The sequence below is a fragment of the Eschrichtius robustus genome, chromosome X, assembly GCF_028021215.1.
Source record: "Eschrichtius robustus isolate mEscRob2 chromosome X, mEscRob2.pri, whole genome shotgun sequence".
NCBI classification, from domain to species: Eukaryota; Metazoa; Chordata; class Mammalia; order Artiodactyla; family Eschrichtiidae; genus Eschrichtius; species Eschrichtius robustus.
In genome coordinates this window covers 85,567,066-85,583,776 of record NC_090845.1, presented here as the reverse complement: position 1 = coordinate 85,583,776, position 16,711 = coordinate 85,567,066, and the positions used below count along the sequence as shown (strand labels likewise).

Below are 16,711 nucleotides of genomic sequence, written 5' to 3'. Positions count from 1 at the left end.
CTGAAGAAGTATAGCTACAAAGAGTGATAGAAATCATGTTAAAAATAAAACTACACAGCAGAGAAATGACTGGCTATCAGTACCAAATTACTAACAGTGGTTTATGTTAGGGTTATGAGGGTATGGGTTTTTTTTGTTTTTATTTTAATTCCCTCTCCTTAACTCCATTATCCAATTTTCTGAAACATATTGTATTACTCTTAGAATGAGAATAACAAACTTGAAAAGCATTTGCTTTCAGTCATATATTTGGTTTAAAACATATTTAAAGGAAACATGGCCTTTTGTACGTAAACATTTGGCATTACTTTAAAAAAAAAAAAAAGCCCAAATTCTTAAGTACTACTACAATATCAAAATACTACTCCAGAAGCTTTCCCACCTTTGAGTTCATGTGACTTTAGTTTAGAAGTTGCTGAATCCCTAATTTGTAGAGTATATACAATATTCAGCTGAGGAAAAGAGTTCAAATGAAATGAGAAAATGAGACCATGGCCGTGCAGTTTCAAATGCAGACATTTTAATATTTAGATGGAAGACTGGGGATAATTCTCATGGTTGCTTGTGCCTTTTCATTAAAAGGGTGACTTTTAAATGTAGTCTGTGGTCCAGGGAGCCTTCTTAGAAGACCTGAGCTTTTACAACAATTATAACTACAACTGGTTTCAAAACTGACCCTGAGGAATGAAGGAATGAATGCCTGCGTGCGTGTGTCACTGTAAGCGGTAGTTGTGCTTTAGCGCTTTCTTCCAAAAAATGTGTATTAGGAACTACCGTGAGAATCATTTCTTTCATGATTACCATAATAATGATTTCTATGTGCAGTGTGTTTTGCAGTTTACCAAGTACTTCATAATTCTATTAGGATGGCAGGAGAGCTACAGATAAAGAGACCTGGGCTCAGAAAAGGTTGAGTGCTTCACCCCAAATCACTTAGCCGTTAAGAGACAGAGCCATGAACCAAACTTCAGGTCTTCTGAGTCCAAATGCAGTAATTCCTACTATGCTATAATTTACGCTCTAAGCATCCATTTTGTGTGGTGGCTTACGGATGGGTATGATTTACTTTGTACACCAAGCTGTGAGCAAACAATTCGAGAAAGACTCCAGGTGAAACATCCAGGATGTTTCTAGTTCATGTGATGAGGAGCTATTTTTGGAGTTTCCTACATAATGAGAAAAGAATGGCTGGCGGGGGGGGGGGGGGGGGAACAGTTTTTGGCCTTTAATTTTAGTCACATCTGTACATAAAAATCACAATCGCTATCAATAGTGTCACCACTAAAACTAAGAAACTACACACACTGAGTAAAATGAGAATGAGAGCATTTAAACTGGGTGTATTATCAAGTGACACTTACAGTTTTGAAGCCCTAAACTGTACAGTCCAAAAGCAATTAAAAAGAAGGCAGCACGATATGGAAAAGTTAAAGCAAGTGGGAGAAGAGGAAACTGAGGGGCCACTTAAATCTACAAGGTCCTAAGAGAGGTTGTGTGGATGACGATGAACAACTGTCCTCAGTGGAAGTAGGAAACGTATCAAGAGGAAAGGGGCCTGAACTGCAATAGGAGAAATTTAGTTTATTCTTGAAAAAAATAAGATTTTAAGATGCTGGACTGCATTTCCAATGGAAGAGGACTTCTGTTCTTGAAAAGCATTATGAAAGCACCTTTCTGATTTCAGTTTGTATACAGTTCAGTGTCAGAGGCATTGTGAATATGCAGAGATTGAACAAAAGGATGTTTAATTATTTTATTGCTATTATAGCCTAGTGTATTTTAAAATGTCTAAGGGGTATTAAGACACAGCCCTTGCCCTTTGGGGGCTCATAAGCGTTTTAATTACACAATCTTAATTAAACAAAACTAATGTTTAATTGAAATTAATTACAAAAGGCAATAATGCATAAGAAAGGTGAACACTGATGATATAAAACTTGAAGAAGCACAGTGTCTAATCTAATTTAGACACAGGGAAAAGGGCTTCAAGAAATTAAAGGCAATACCTAATAATGGGATTATTTCTAATATTTATGTTTGGTTTACAAAGCAGCAGTATCTCTTTCCTCACATTTATGTTGCTCAGTACATTCTGTTCATCTGAGGTAATGTTACCTGTTTTTTAATATCTGCTATGAAAGCACAAAGACCATGTCTACTCAGTCATTTTTGGCCCATAGAGCAACATTTGCATAGAGGCACTTAATTCTCTGTGATAGGCAGGGCTCTCTCTGTGTTGTTGGTGTGATTAGAAGCATTCTCCAGCTGGTGGAAGATAATCCCCTATTAGCAATCCGTGAAGGACTAAATAATAATGTTAGAAATAAAAAATACTGGAGAGGGTGTGGAGAAAAGGGAAACCTCCTACACTGTTGGTGGGAATGTAAATTGGTACAGCCACTATGGAGAACAGTATGGAGGTTCCTTAAAAAACTAAAAATAGAACTACCACATGACCCAGCAATCCCACTCCTGGGCATATATCCAGACAAAACTATAACTCGAAAAGATACATTCACCTCAATGTTCATAGCACCACTATTTACAATAGCCAAGAGGTGGAAACAACCTAAATGCACATCAACAGAAGAATGGATAAAGAAGATGTGAGATAGATAGATATAGATATAGATATAGATATACACACAATAGAATACTACTCAGCCACAAAAAAGAATGAAATTTTGCCATTTGCGACAACATGGACAGACTTGGAGCACATTATGCTAGGTGATATAAGTCAGACAGAGAGAAACAAGTACTATATTATAGCATTTATATGGGGCATCTAAAAAATACAACAAACTAGTTCTTTTCTTGACCTAAATGGTGATTAAGAGTGTTTGTCCTACTTCAAAAAATTAAAAATAGAACTACCATATGATCCAGCAATTCCACTTCTGGATATTTATCTGAAGGAAACAAACAAACAAACAAAAAACTAACAGTAAAAGGTCTATGCACCTTGATGTTCACTGCAGCATTATTTGCAATAGCTGAGACAATGGAAGCAACCTAAGTGTTCATCAATGGATGAATGGATAAAGAAAATGTGGTATATATGCATAGTGTAAAATATTATTCAGCCATATAAAAGAAGGAAATCCTGCTATTTGTGACAACATGGATGGACTTTGAGGGCATTATGCTAAGTGAGATAAGACAGACAGAGAAAGACAAATACTGAAATATCTCACTTATACGTGGGATTTAAAAAACAAAAACAAAAAGCCAAACTCAGAGATACAGAGAACACAGTGGTTGCCAGAGGTAGGCCGGGGCAGGGAGGGGTGGGGTGCAAAAATGGGTGAAGGGGGTCAAAAGGGACAAACTTCCAGTTATAAAATAAATAAGTCCTGGGGATGTAATATACAGCATGGTGACTATAGTTAATAACACTGTATTGTATATTTGAAAGTTGTTTAGAGTAGATGAAAAATTTGTAACTATGTGGGGTGATGGATGTTAACTAGACTTACTGTGGTGATCATTTTACAATATATACATAAATCGAATCATTATGTTGTATACCCGAAACTAATAGAATGTTATATGTCAATTATATCTCAATAAAAATATTTGTTGAGTATTTTTTAAAAAAGTGTTTGTCTTAAGCTATAAATCAAAGAGATACATGTGGGCTTCCCTGGTGGTGCAGTGGTTGAGAATCTGCCTGCCAATGCAGGGGACATGGGTTCGAGCCCTGGCCTGGGAAGATCCCACATGCTGTGGAGCAACTAAGCCCGTGTGCCACAACTACTGAGCCTGCGCGTCTGGAGCCTGTGCTCCGCGACAGGAGAGGCCGTGATAGTGAGAGGCCTGCACACCGTGATGAAGAGCGGCCCCCGCTTGCTGCAACTGGAGAAAGCCCTCGCACAGAAACGAAGACCCAACACAGCCAAAAATAAATTAATTAATTAATTAATTTAAAAAAAAAAAATACATGTGCCCCTATGTTCATAGCAGCACTATTTATAATAACCAAGACATGGAAGCAACCTAAATGTCCATCAACAGATGAAGGGATCAAGAAGATGTGGTATACATACACAATGGAATACTACTCAACCATAAAAAAAATGAAATAATGCCATTTGCAGCAACATGGATGGACCTAGAGATTATCATACTAAGTGAAGTAAGTCAGACAAAGACAAATATATGATATCACTTATATGTGGAATCTAAAATATGACACAAATGAACATATTTATGAAACAGAAACAGACTCACAGACATAGAGAACAGACTTGTGGTTGCCAAGGGGGAGAGGGATGAGGGAGGGATAGACTGAGAGTTTGGGATTAGCAGATACAAACTATTATATATAGAATGGATAAACAACAAAGTCCTACTGTATAGCACAGAGAACTATATTCAGTATCCTGTGATAAACCATAATGGAAAAGAATATGAAAAGGAATATATATGTATAACTGACTCGCTTTGCTGTGCAGCAGAAATTAACACAACATTGTAAATCAACTATACTTCAATAAAATAAATTTTAAAAATAATAATAATGTTAGAGAAAGTAAGCACCCATGGTGATGACCATTATCCATAACTGCCTGGAATCCACAAAATTCTTACTCAGGTTTTGGTTAAGAGGCCAAGCTCTGGACTCAGTCTGACTGGATTCAAGTCCTGGTTCTCCTACCTACTTGCTGTGCAACCCCAGATAATGTACTTGCTTTCCTAAGCTTCACTTTCCTCATCTATACAATGGGGGTGATAATTGTTATGAGGATTAAATTGGTTTTTACATGGAACTTACTTAGCGTAGTTCCTGGCACTCAGTGCCCTCTAAAGGTTAGCTATTATTATGTGTTGAATAAAACAGAATGAATATTATATACTGTATTAGTTTGTTAGGGCTGTCATAACAAAAAAAAAAAGGAAGAAGAAGAAGAAGAAGATGAGAAAAGCAAAACTACAGAGCAGGTGGCTTAAACAACCAAAATTTATTTCCTCACAGTCTGTTGGCTAGAATTCCAAGATCAGGGTGTCAGCAGGGTTGGTTTCCTCTGAGGCCTCTCTCCTTGGCTGACATACGGCCACCTTCTCTCTGTGTCCTCACATGGTGTTTCCTCTGTGCATACCTCTGGTGTTTCTTTGTCCAAATTTCCTCTTATAAGGACACCAGTTAGATTGGATTGGGGTATACCCTAACAGCCTCATTTTAATTTAACAAACTCTTTAAAGGCCCTATCTCCAAATAGTCACATTCTCAGGTACTGGGGGTTAGGGCTTCAACACAGGACTTTTGGGAGACACAATTCAGCCCATAACATATACTTACCTCACTCTATGCAAAAACATTCCACACCATAAGAAAATCTGAAATAATTCTGAGGAAAAGTCTCAGTTCTCACAACTTCTCAGCTTTCGAACATAGAGAGAACCTATGTAACCTCATTTAACTCTGAGAGGATAGACAGATAGATGGATATACAGATACACAGACACATACGCACACACACACTCCATCTACCTAGTAAACAGGTGCCAATCACACTTTGTAAAACAGCTCTCTGGATGCAAACCACTCTGCCAAAAACGCATCATCATCAATGAAAATAAATGATTCACCTAAAGTATACAAAGTAGTTACTACACTCAAAGCACAAGAATTACACTGCATGAGCAATTATGTTCTCCTTAGATCACAAATTCATTGAAGAAAGGAACCATGACAGGTTAGTAAAAATTTACAAACAGATCAGCATAAAAAATGAACTTGGAAAGTTTTTTGTACCTTTGATTGACGCTCTTAAAATTCATTTTGGTTTTCGATATTGTTTTGATAGGCGATTGTGGTCGCAACTAAAATAGCACATGCAATGAATGCAGTAATCCAGTATCTGAATTATGGTGACCACGGTAAAAAAAAATTACCTTAAATGTTACTAGTCACGTGACCATTATTTAGCGATGCAGGCCCACAAAGCATTAGGCTTAAAAAGCATTTCATACAAGCATATAAACTGGATACTAATTCACGTTATGAATATCTGTTGACCACCGACAAAATACCCTGGACAGTATATACCACTCAAAAAAACTCCATGGAAAATGGCCAGACCCCAGGAATCTGGGGATGGAGGCAATGTCTTCCTGAAAATATGATGCACAGACCTACAGAAATACATATAGTATATAGCTCAAATGAGAAAATGTGTGAAAGGGCTTTAAAAACTCTAAAGCACTTTATAAGTCTAAGGTGGCATTTTTAAGATGATGTTATTCTGCCCTTACCCCATTCAAAGGAGCTAATTATGATTCAACCAAACAGTCTTTTCCTAACAGATAAGCAAGAACAAGAAATCTGATTAACTGAAATGGGAAGTTGAATCAAACATGTGAGAAAAAGGCCAAAATTTGATATACAGTAAGTTAAGGTAACTCTTTAATATTGATCATCATCTTAGAGTGTCTAATTTTTCCCCTGCTGACAACACTACCTGGATCAAGAAAGCATTGTCTCATAAGAAATATCCCTGTGTCATGCCACTTGTTTTATAATGGTAACAGTAAATTTTACACAGAGCTTTTAAAGGATATGTGGTATAGAGACCATACTGTTTAACAACCAAAACAAACATTAAAAAACACTTCTCATGTAGTAAACTCATGCTCTATGGCTGATCAAAATGGCTGCCATAATTGAAAAATAAAAAAAAAAAAATCAATGCGATATGAAATAATAACTACACGAGTGTTACATGTCTTATACCAAGCATCAGATTTTAAATGTATTCTTTTTACCTGATGATATACATAGAGAAAGAAGCTCAATCGAAATTTTTAACATGATCACAAGCAAAATACACAGAAAATAAACGTGCAGTGCAGAATCCTACATGAAAAGGATATCTTTTTGTTTCTAATATCAGGATACACTATAAAACATAACTACTCCATACTCATAAATATTAATGCATCAATTTACAAAATATATGTCTAAATGAAAGTCAATATTCATACTGTCTTTTCGATGTTTCCAAATGCCCAAGGTAAGATGACTTGCTAATATTTTATAATCGACATTATCTTAGCATTCCTTAAACAATGAATTTAATCTGGCATGATGAAATAATGTAATTTATGACAATGCACTGGAAGGGAAGGGACTGATAAGAAATTGTTCTAAAAATGAACGGAGGTTTAAATAACAAAACCTTTCAAAACATATGCAGATATTCCTATCCAAAACAAGTATAATACACAAGCCAGCTTGCAGTATCAAAACATAAGGAAATGGGAAGGAAGCTACTCATTGCACATAATGAATGTGAAATTAGAAAAGACCAAAGGTGGAATTTTAATATTGCTTGTGCTATTTTTAAAAGATCACTTATAAAATATACCCTCATTAAACAGTCTTAGGTCTTATTTTCACCTGATTACCAAATGAGCTTTTCTACTTTATATATACTAGTTAAAAATAATTGCACTGATTATTTTTATTCTGATTGAATTTAGATTTTTAACAAAATTGTCACCACCATAAAACTAAATATTTTTACAGTAGCAACTATCCTACAATTTCTAAACCTATAGCAAGAGAAAGAGGAATAAAAAACAATCAAATTGGCGTACAAAAAAGCCATGCTTTATCAGGAAGCAGCTACTTCAAACTCCAATAATCAATGTTTTGTCTCCCCCTTCTGGACCATACAATTATTTTTTAAAAAAAGAAACAGCAAAGTAAGATTTGATCTTCTTTTCACAGGATATATTCAAATAATTGGTCTGACACAAGTGTAACGTTACATGAAGTAATCATGACGATACTATTCGATCAGTAAACTAATAAAACTTCAATTTAATAATGCAATAGCAGCGTAACAGCCCACAAATACATACTGCCACGCTTAGTGGTATTTTATGGCTATTATAATTAGTAGGTAGCTTGTAGTAAGAAACACATCAATAGCATTTTGAATTTATTACTTTGAGCCTGGCTATAAGTTTACTGTTAACAGGAACTTTCTTTCAGCATGAACTCCTTCACCAGCCTAGGGAAACAAATTCATTTGGCTCTATTTTGAGAAAAAGGTCCTATAATATTCACTCAATCGTGCCCCAAATTGCCATGCCCCAATTAGGGCAAAGAAACATACATGGGTACCTACCCTTCACCTATGATGGGGCTGTCCTTTTGACTCAGATTATTTAGAAACACTGCAAAACGTACAAATGTGACATCATAATTACATAAAATGGCTTATCTAGTAAGCAATACTACAGGCCACCAAAATGATTAGCTCTTTTCTATCCGGGTCCACTGAGTCAACAAGAAACACACATGACCTTCATTGCCTAGTACAGGTAATGAGGCTGTGGTTTATAAACAGGTAAATGTTATTAGAATGATAAACAACATATGTTCAGCAGCATGTGCAGAGAATATATTTAAAATAGTTAAAGTAGGTGTTTGAAACAGAAAACCTAATTATAAAATTCTACTCTATGCTACGAGTGCCAAAGAAATGGTCTTGCATGGCGATAACTTTATTCTTGTTTCTGTGATTTTTACTAATTTCTCCTTGATTAACATGTCTAAACTGAACTCATCCTGTTTTACTCCAAACATAGTCTTGCTCCTGACTTCTCCATGAAGGCTCAAGTCACCATCACTTCAGTCACCCATGCTTGCAAATTCACTCATTATTGATTCACACATCTCCTCTGCCCTTTTTCATCATTTGCTGAGGCTGATATATTCTACTTCTGCAATCTCTCTCTCTCATCTATCACCTCCATTTCGTTCTTACTAATAACCACTCTCCATTTCAGGGTCTTATTACTTCAAGTACAGCAACAACCCCCAGCTTGATCTCCCTGCCCCAGTTTCTAACCTCTCCAATTTCCACTGCTCCATTAATCTTCCCCAAATGCAACTCAGATTTTGTCATTCCATTGCTCAAAACCTTCCAGGATTCCTCACTGACTATTGAAGTACCATCTCCTTGGCATATCCCTCCTAAAATGACCTTAACCTACCTTTCTACATTTACAACCCCCTGATATACTTAACCTATGTTTTTAGTCACCTTAACAAAAACACCCCCATACTTCCCCTTGGTTCATTCCACTCCATCCACAGTGGCCTCTTTGCAATTCTTCAAATACTCAAGGCACACTCGTGCCTCAAAGCCAGGGCACTTGATGCTCTCTCTGCCTGTAAAGCTCTTCCCTAGATATTTGCATTGGCTCTCCCCAGTTTCACTCATGTCTCTGTTCAAATGTCATTTGCTCAGAGAGCTCACCTATCTAAAATAGCACATCCCTGATCACACCCGGCTTTCTCATCTTGCTTTTTTTCCTTCATAGCTCTTACCACTACCTGCCGTTATATTTGATATGCGTCTTATTGTCTGCCTGCCCAAGTAGAAATATAAGCTCCATGAGGAATTTATCTGTAATGGTTCATCACCCAAGCACCTAGAATAGTGTCTGGCATATAATAGGCGGGCAGTAACTTTTTATCCAAAAAAGAAAAGAATCTGTGGCTAGAGAGATTAACCAGACCTAGAGAATGAATGAGTGCTGAATCAGGATTTAAATTCAGGTCTTTATGATGCCAAAATAAACACTATCCCAAAAGACACCCTACTGCTTGCCCTAGGCGCTCAACTATTTCTGTCATTAAGTTACTTTATATTTAACATTGTTAGGTCTGGTCATTATAATTCTATTTTCCAATTATCATATGTAATCATGTCAATTTTTACCCTTTTTTCCCACAGAAGAATGGTTCTTTTTCCTCCTGTGGATACATTATTCCTGGTTTGCAGTGAAATCAAATTAGTCATTTTAGCTGATTCCCAAATCTGTTTCATGCAATGTGTTACTAAATAATAAAAACAATTTATTTTCTTTCAAAAAGTTTACAACACTTACCTATAACTAGAAGCCATTGAAAAAGTCACTCAGTTCTTTCTATCTCTATCCTACTCTAAGTTCTCTTTTGCTATTTTAAGATATTGATAAGAAGATATTCTACCCTTTCTTAGATAGCATCTATAACAAATCTTCAACTATCTTATTAAATCTTTAAAATAACCTTGTCAATATTATATTGAGACCACATATAAATTTTTAATTTTTTTCAAAGCCCAGCAATAATCTATACCACATAACACATAGCTTCCAATAAACAGGCAAAACATTCTCTTTCTTCCATCCAGCCAAATCCTTCCCACCATTCTTGACCCAGAATAAATCACTCTATTAAATAGCACACATCTTGAATACTTAGCAAAAAAAAAAAAGAGGCAGCTCAAAGTCTCATCTTGTTTTACCATGTTATCTTCACGTTTTATGTCCGTCATACCAAGCATTTCATAAAATTTAATACATTTAACCAAAAAATGTAATTTAGACCTGCTATTTGCAAGGTTCTTAATATGTTAAATATATTAAATATAAACAAACAATAAACTTCAAAACCGTCCTGAATTGAGTATTATTATCCTCATTGTGTTAATAGGGAGACTGAGGTTCAGAGACATTAAGTAAGTTACTTAAGGTCACACAGTTAGTATGTAGCAGAGTTGGAATCTGAGCTCAGGTCTATTTGCCTCTGAATCCATGACCTCTACTAAAATTTGTACCCCTTCATAGGGTCTATATTGTGGACATAAAAAGACAGACCTGCACGGTATCAGAAAGTATTATTCAAGGACATACATTATTATAAACTAAAGTAATATAGGAGTATTATAAAAGAGGCCCTTAAAGAACATATAATGTAATAGAAACTATAAAATAGAGTAGAAAGTGATTCCAAAAGAGAGTTAAAAATAAAGTGCTATAGAAGTTCAGATAAATTACTAGGAGGAAATCAGGAGGTGAGGGAATGGGGGGGAAGGTCATCGGGATAGACTTCATGGAAGAGCTGAGGATGGGGACAATGTTGACACAGGAAGGAAAATATTCGAAACAAAAAACAAAAAAAAAAGATCTAATGAGCCAAGTCAGAAGCAAGACTGCTTGAGGCTGAGTGGGTAGTTATGTTCAGATAACAGCCTGATTTGTAAAGTAAATTTCTAAAAGAGAATAGTGAAAACTAAGGCTAATGGTAGTCTGAGATCAGGAGGACCTCAAATGCCTCCAATTCTGCTTCTAATCAACACTGGAGCGATAAAAGGAAGACAGGGTCGTGAAGACCTGGTTCATTACATATTCCATCTTTCCAGTTTCAGTCTGACTTCCACATCACTCATTTTTTGACCAACATATGTAGTCTTTAGGCAACCAGAATACTTAAAGTGGTTATTCTAGGATTTCTTCTCTGTTGAACATTTCTTATGAAATTCTTATCTGTCCATTTTATCAACAAGCACTTCCCATCTTTTGTAGATTAGTGAGACCACGAAAAATAAGTCCTTTTGTACCTGACTTTCACCTGGTGATTTTAAATATTTTTCTTCACTCCTCTCTCTAGTCTCAACAAACAACAAAAAAACCTTCCTCCTGAAGGCACCCTTCCCACCTAAACTCTAGAATTAATTCCCTCATCACTTCTTCTAGAAGCTGGTCGATCCCTAGAGTATCCTCCCTTTATTGCAGGATTTGCAAACTCCAACGTAAGAAGCAGCTCACAGATAAAACAATGGGTATGAAATCATTTCTACTGTAGATCAATCATAACATCTTTCTCATTATAGTGTCTTTCAAAACACTCTCAGACAAGATGAAACTGTTCACTAAACCATAAGCAGCCACTTGGCAACCTTTCTTATATTACATCTTCAGGCCCTATCTTTATTCTGTTTTCCTGTCTATCTTCCCCATTAGACCTAGTATTTTGAGGGCACCAGCTATGTTCATTGGGGAGGAAAAACATATAATTTATCATAATAAAATGTGCTAAATATTATAATTGAGCTATATACACGGTGCTATGGAAAGGAAGGTGTTAATCTAAGACGGCTTCTCCTTCAAAGACTGACATGACGCTTAATTTTGATGGATATTTAGGAGCTTGCTGGGCACACTCAAGAAGAAAAGGGCATTCTGGCTCCAAGAAACAGAATGTGCTTGATTTAGGGGGATTAAAGAATAGGATGTTAAGGAATTGCCAAGTGTTCCTGTACAGACAGAGGACAGGCGCATGTAAGAATGCAGCTGGAGGTGAAATTAGAAAAGGAAGCGGGGATAAGATCACAAAAGGAATGGTGAGTCATTTGAAAGTTTTGATGGGGTAGCAGCCGCATCTCTTGTAACCATGTAGAGCATGCGTGGGTGGGGTGTGAGAGCCAAGACTAGGAGAGTATTGAGGAGGCTGGGGCAGTCACAGGTGTGTTAAATGATGGGTCTGAGATTAGGGGAGAGAGCTGAGAGTTATTTAGGAGAAAGAACTTGGTAACTGGATGTGGAGAAATCAGTAATCTTTCAGTAGCTTCTGGCATAGGCCATTGGATTGCTTATGGTACCAAGACCAGAAATATAGGCTGGCTCTAGCCCACATTAAAATGAGCTCCAGATTCCTTCATTGCCCCAAACTCTGTTATTTAACCCCACCCTTATACACCTAAGCCTCCAGTTTAATGCAGGTCCTCACTGACTCGCACATGTCTCCTAGGTAGCACCCCAAACAAATCTCTCTCTATCCTAATCCAGTATTTCTCAAAGTCAGCTCTTGAGCCTACCTTATCAGAATCTCCTGTGGTGCTTGATAAAAAGGCAGAGTTCTTGGCCCTATCCCAGACCCCATGAAGGACAAAATTTGCATTTTGATACTTTCAACTTTGGGAACCACTAGCCTGATCCAGCCTACCTACTACTATCAAATTTATTTTTCTTAAACCCTGCTTCCCTCATGTCACTTGCTTGCTCCAACTAATTTCTAATCTTCTACCTGGACTTCAAGATCCTCTTCCAACTTGATTTTTGAATCTTTCCAATTTACATTTTTGTTCTTTGTTCCAACAAAGTCAACCTCATCTCTCATTTCCCTCTTCTCCCTCCACCCCCTCCCAAACACAGTTTGGTTCTTTCTCCAAGCCTTTGCATTCAATATTACTTCCACAATCTGCGAGCTTCTCCATCATCTCTCCTCCCCAGTCAAATCCCAGCCACCAGATCCTGAAAGTCTAGAAATTTGCATGGAGTTTTCTCTAATTACTCTAACCCTACTTCTCTCTCCTGCTCATGTATTCCTATTACACTTACAATCAGCAGGCACAATTTAAGGTTTGATTATTTCAGCATATATTATTGAAACTATAAGGTCTTATCTCATTCTTATTTGCCAGTCATCAGTGTGCCTAGCACAGTTCTTGGCACATAATAAGCACTGAAGAAATATTTGTTGATTTTTGAAATCATCCCAAAAGATGGATGGCTTTGTTTTCCCCTAAATGTCACGTGAATTCAAAAAGAAAAAAAAAGAGGACTTCAATTTTTAAAAGCAAAACAAATGTAAATATATTTACTTTTCTAGATACCACGGTACCTGATGATGCTAAAGATAATGTTTCCTGGCCTGTTTTCGAAATGCAGGCTGCTTAATCATGAAGGCAGGGTAATTACAAATAGCTCTTAATTACAATACAGGCCACTTTTGGTGTATTGATATAATAGTGTATCATGTATTGTGGCACTGAAATGCAGTGTCTGGAGTAAAAGAACCTTTAGAAGACAGCAACAGAAAGAACCTTAAAAGATAATGCAAGCCAATCACTTCAATTTATCCACTTAATAACTGAACCTCAGAGAAACTACATGACTTGCCCAAAGTCACAGAGCTGATGAGTAGCACCCAACAAAGACAAGCACGCGGGTCTCCTGACTGAACATCAAAGGTTGCTTTCATTACACTATGTGCTTAGGGATACTAAAGTCAAAGTCAGATACGTCAATAAGAATTCCTGTTAGCATAAACCAACCTTTTAGGAGTCTCTGCCTGCCATCCTGAAAAACTGAGGTAAAACACACAGTTTTATCAGAATCATAAAGACTGACACGGGCACAATTACAAAAAAAAAAAAGAAAAAAATTTTAAAAAGAAGTAAAGCTTTCTAAGACAAAATATACAAGCATATTCTACTTCTAAAGCATTTCCCAAAGCCACAGGAAAAATACTTACCAGAGCTAAATTCTGTTCACCTGATCTTAATATTCACCTCACTGCTTCGGTAAAATATACACCAAAAGAAGAACCCAACATATAAAATACTGTAAGCAAAAATCACTCAATCCCCAAAAGCACAAATTCACTTCTAAGGGTAAAACACATCTTTTGTACTCACCATAACTTTACTTCCAACTATCTGCATGCAGTGGTCAACGGAGAGTGGTTATGGTGTAAAAAAAAACAAACAGCAACAGTATTAGTAATCAGAAGCTTTTCACAGAAGTTAAGTGTTTAGTAAATTAGTAAATAGCTACCCCCTATGTATATTTTTAATACTTTAGATCTAGAGGCTAACACAAATATATCAGTATAGATTTCTACCATATTTCAAAAATGTGTAAAGTCTGCAGAATAAAGATTCCCACATAAAAGATTATTACAACTTGAGGATTTTTTTTTTTTTAATTTTCTATAATGGGCTTCTCAGCTAGTGCAGTGTAAACATCAAGTAATGCAAGATTAAGTGTAATCAGGCATCAGATATTTTATCAGCCCACAACCCCTCAAAAAAATTATCACAAGAAAATCGAATTTTTTCCAAATGTTGCTTTTTTTTCTCTTTCCTTATTTTAACAGGTATACTATTAAGGTTGAAATTATGTATTTTAGAATATAAATGTTGCATTTAAAGTCATGCATTGTTAATAAATAAACTTTAGGTTGAAAACTGGAATATTTTATATTGTTATGAATTTAAGGTTTAAAATATTGTTTTATATTATACTTGAAAATTACAAAGCAGATAGATTGCTTATGATTCTAGTTTTCTAGGTCATCCTAGAATTTCTATTGTAAGAGCACAGTTTTGTATATAATGCGAAGACAAAGAAGTAGTTTGTATTTAAACATAGTTATTCATAAGGAGGAAACAGTTCAAAAATTACAGCCTCGACTGAGCTTTTCTAATGGTTAAGAGAAAAGAGAATTTCTGAGAATTTGTGTTTAAGAAAGCAAGAAGTAAAATCATAGTCCTAAAACATATTTTTATACTAAAATCCAATCTAAATCATTGTTATCAGTTTCCTACACTTGAATATCAAGCAATGTTCAAAAAAGACCTAATCCACAATCGAAAACCATTAATCTGATAGCAGTTATTATCACTATGTGCTCTGTTTTTCAGCTAGTACTTTAAAAATAAAAATCAAATATAATTGAAATCCCAATAAGAATTCTAAGTTTAACAGGGTACTGCAAGATACAAAAAGATAATGACAGTTTCCCAGTAAATTATTTCAGAGGAATCCATGGATCTCCAAATAGAGAAGCAGCTTTCTTAAATATTCATTCAACAGACTATTTACAGGCAGTGATTATTTAGTTGAATAAAAGCTTCTGTGGTGCCATTAACCGCCTTCTGAATTGAAAGATATGCTATTGACCTAAATTATTTCCTCCCACCAAAAAGACAGAGATCTTATTTGTCCCTTGTTTATTTAGCCCAGACATGAAACTAAAAAAATAAATGCAAGCCTCTTAACAATTAAGGCAGGTCTATATTCGGTGAAACAACCAGAATACGGCCCATTTAATGCTTCATTCCATTGCAAAATGATTGCATTTAGCTAAAGCACATACAACAAAGAGATTAGATGAGACAAGGAAAGCTAAAAGAAACTGGTCTGGTCATGTTTGGGTTCAATTGTTTCACCATATCTAGGTAATGCCTCGAAAAGACCTGAGAAAGAAAATATCTGATAATGGCAAAGGCAAAACCATTAATATATGTATACACACATACAAATAGATATACTACAGCTCTCAAATGCTTATTATATGGGTCAATCTAAAAAAATTTAGAGATGTATTTGGTATCACTATTTTGAATTATTTCCTATTGAGAGTTTTTTAAATCAATGATACCTTTCAATGTATCTTCATGAAATATAATTTTACATATTTTTAAATCTCAACTTCAAAGATTGCGATTTAAGTTAGAAATAAACTAGTTTCTTAATATTCTCATAAGGACATTGACATCTGACAAACTAATGTTAGGATTTCAGTGACTAATTTTTCCTCATAAATGTCTATATAGGCTGTTAAAAAATAACATGCAACATTCCCTCTAAATCACTGATGTCTTATGCCTCTCAGGATTATGAATTGATATGACAATGTTGCAATATTAAAAAAGCTTGGTTTTCCATTTCTGAAAACATATGTTGGTGTTTTGAAAACAAAGGCTCTTCCAGATTACCTGTGGCCAAATTATCTACACATACTAACTACCCTAGATCAGGTCCATAACCGCACTTGCTACAATGAGCAAATGAGTACAGCTCCAGCAGAGAAGAGGCTCTTTTCCGCTCCCTTAAAGTCCATTCATCACTGACAGAGTTACTCAAGCTACTTTTTCCTTCGCATTCACACAACTTAACATCCTCTACTAAGGAACTTGAAAAGGAAAAAAAACTAAGCAATAGTTTTCATCACTATCTTTCAATTTCCTTTATAGTCTCTTATTCCAGGCTAATTTTGGCAGAGTCAATTACACAATAAAAGACCCTCCTTTGCTTTAGAAACAGGTTTTGAGCCCAAACCTGTGTATTAGTTTCATGT

The 16,711-nt window shown here is 35.8% G+C and overlaps 1 protein-coding gene across 2 annotated transcripts in view; it reads right to left on the bottom strand.

The window, feature by feature from the left end:
- The window catches only part of DIAPH2 (diaphanous related formin 2), an 859,779-nt gene that overhangs the window by 761,748 nt on the left and 81,320 nt on the right, over positions 1-16,711 (bottom strand). The window contains exon 5 of one of the 2 annotated variants that reach the window (XM_068532463.1): positions 14,265-14,285. The exons of the other annotated variant lie outside the window; for it this stretch is intronic. Coding sequence (XP_068388564.1) covers positions 14,265-14,285 — 21 coding nt within the window. The remainder of the gene's footprint in view (positions 1-14,264; positions 14,286-16,711) is intronic. 2 annotated transcript variants of the gene reach the window in all.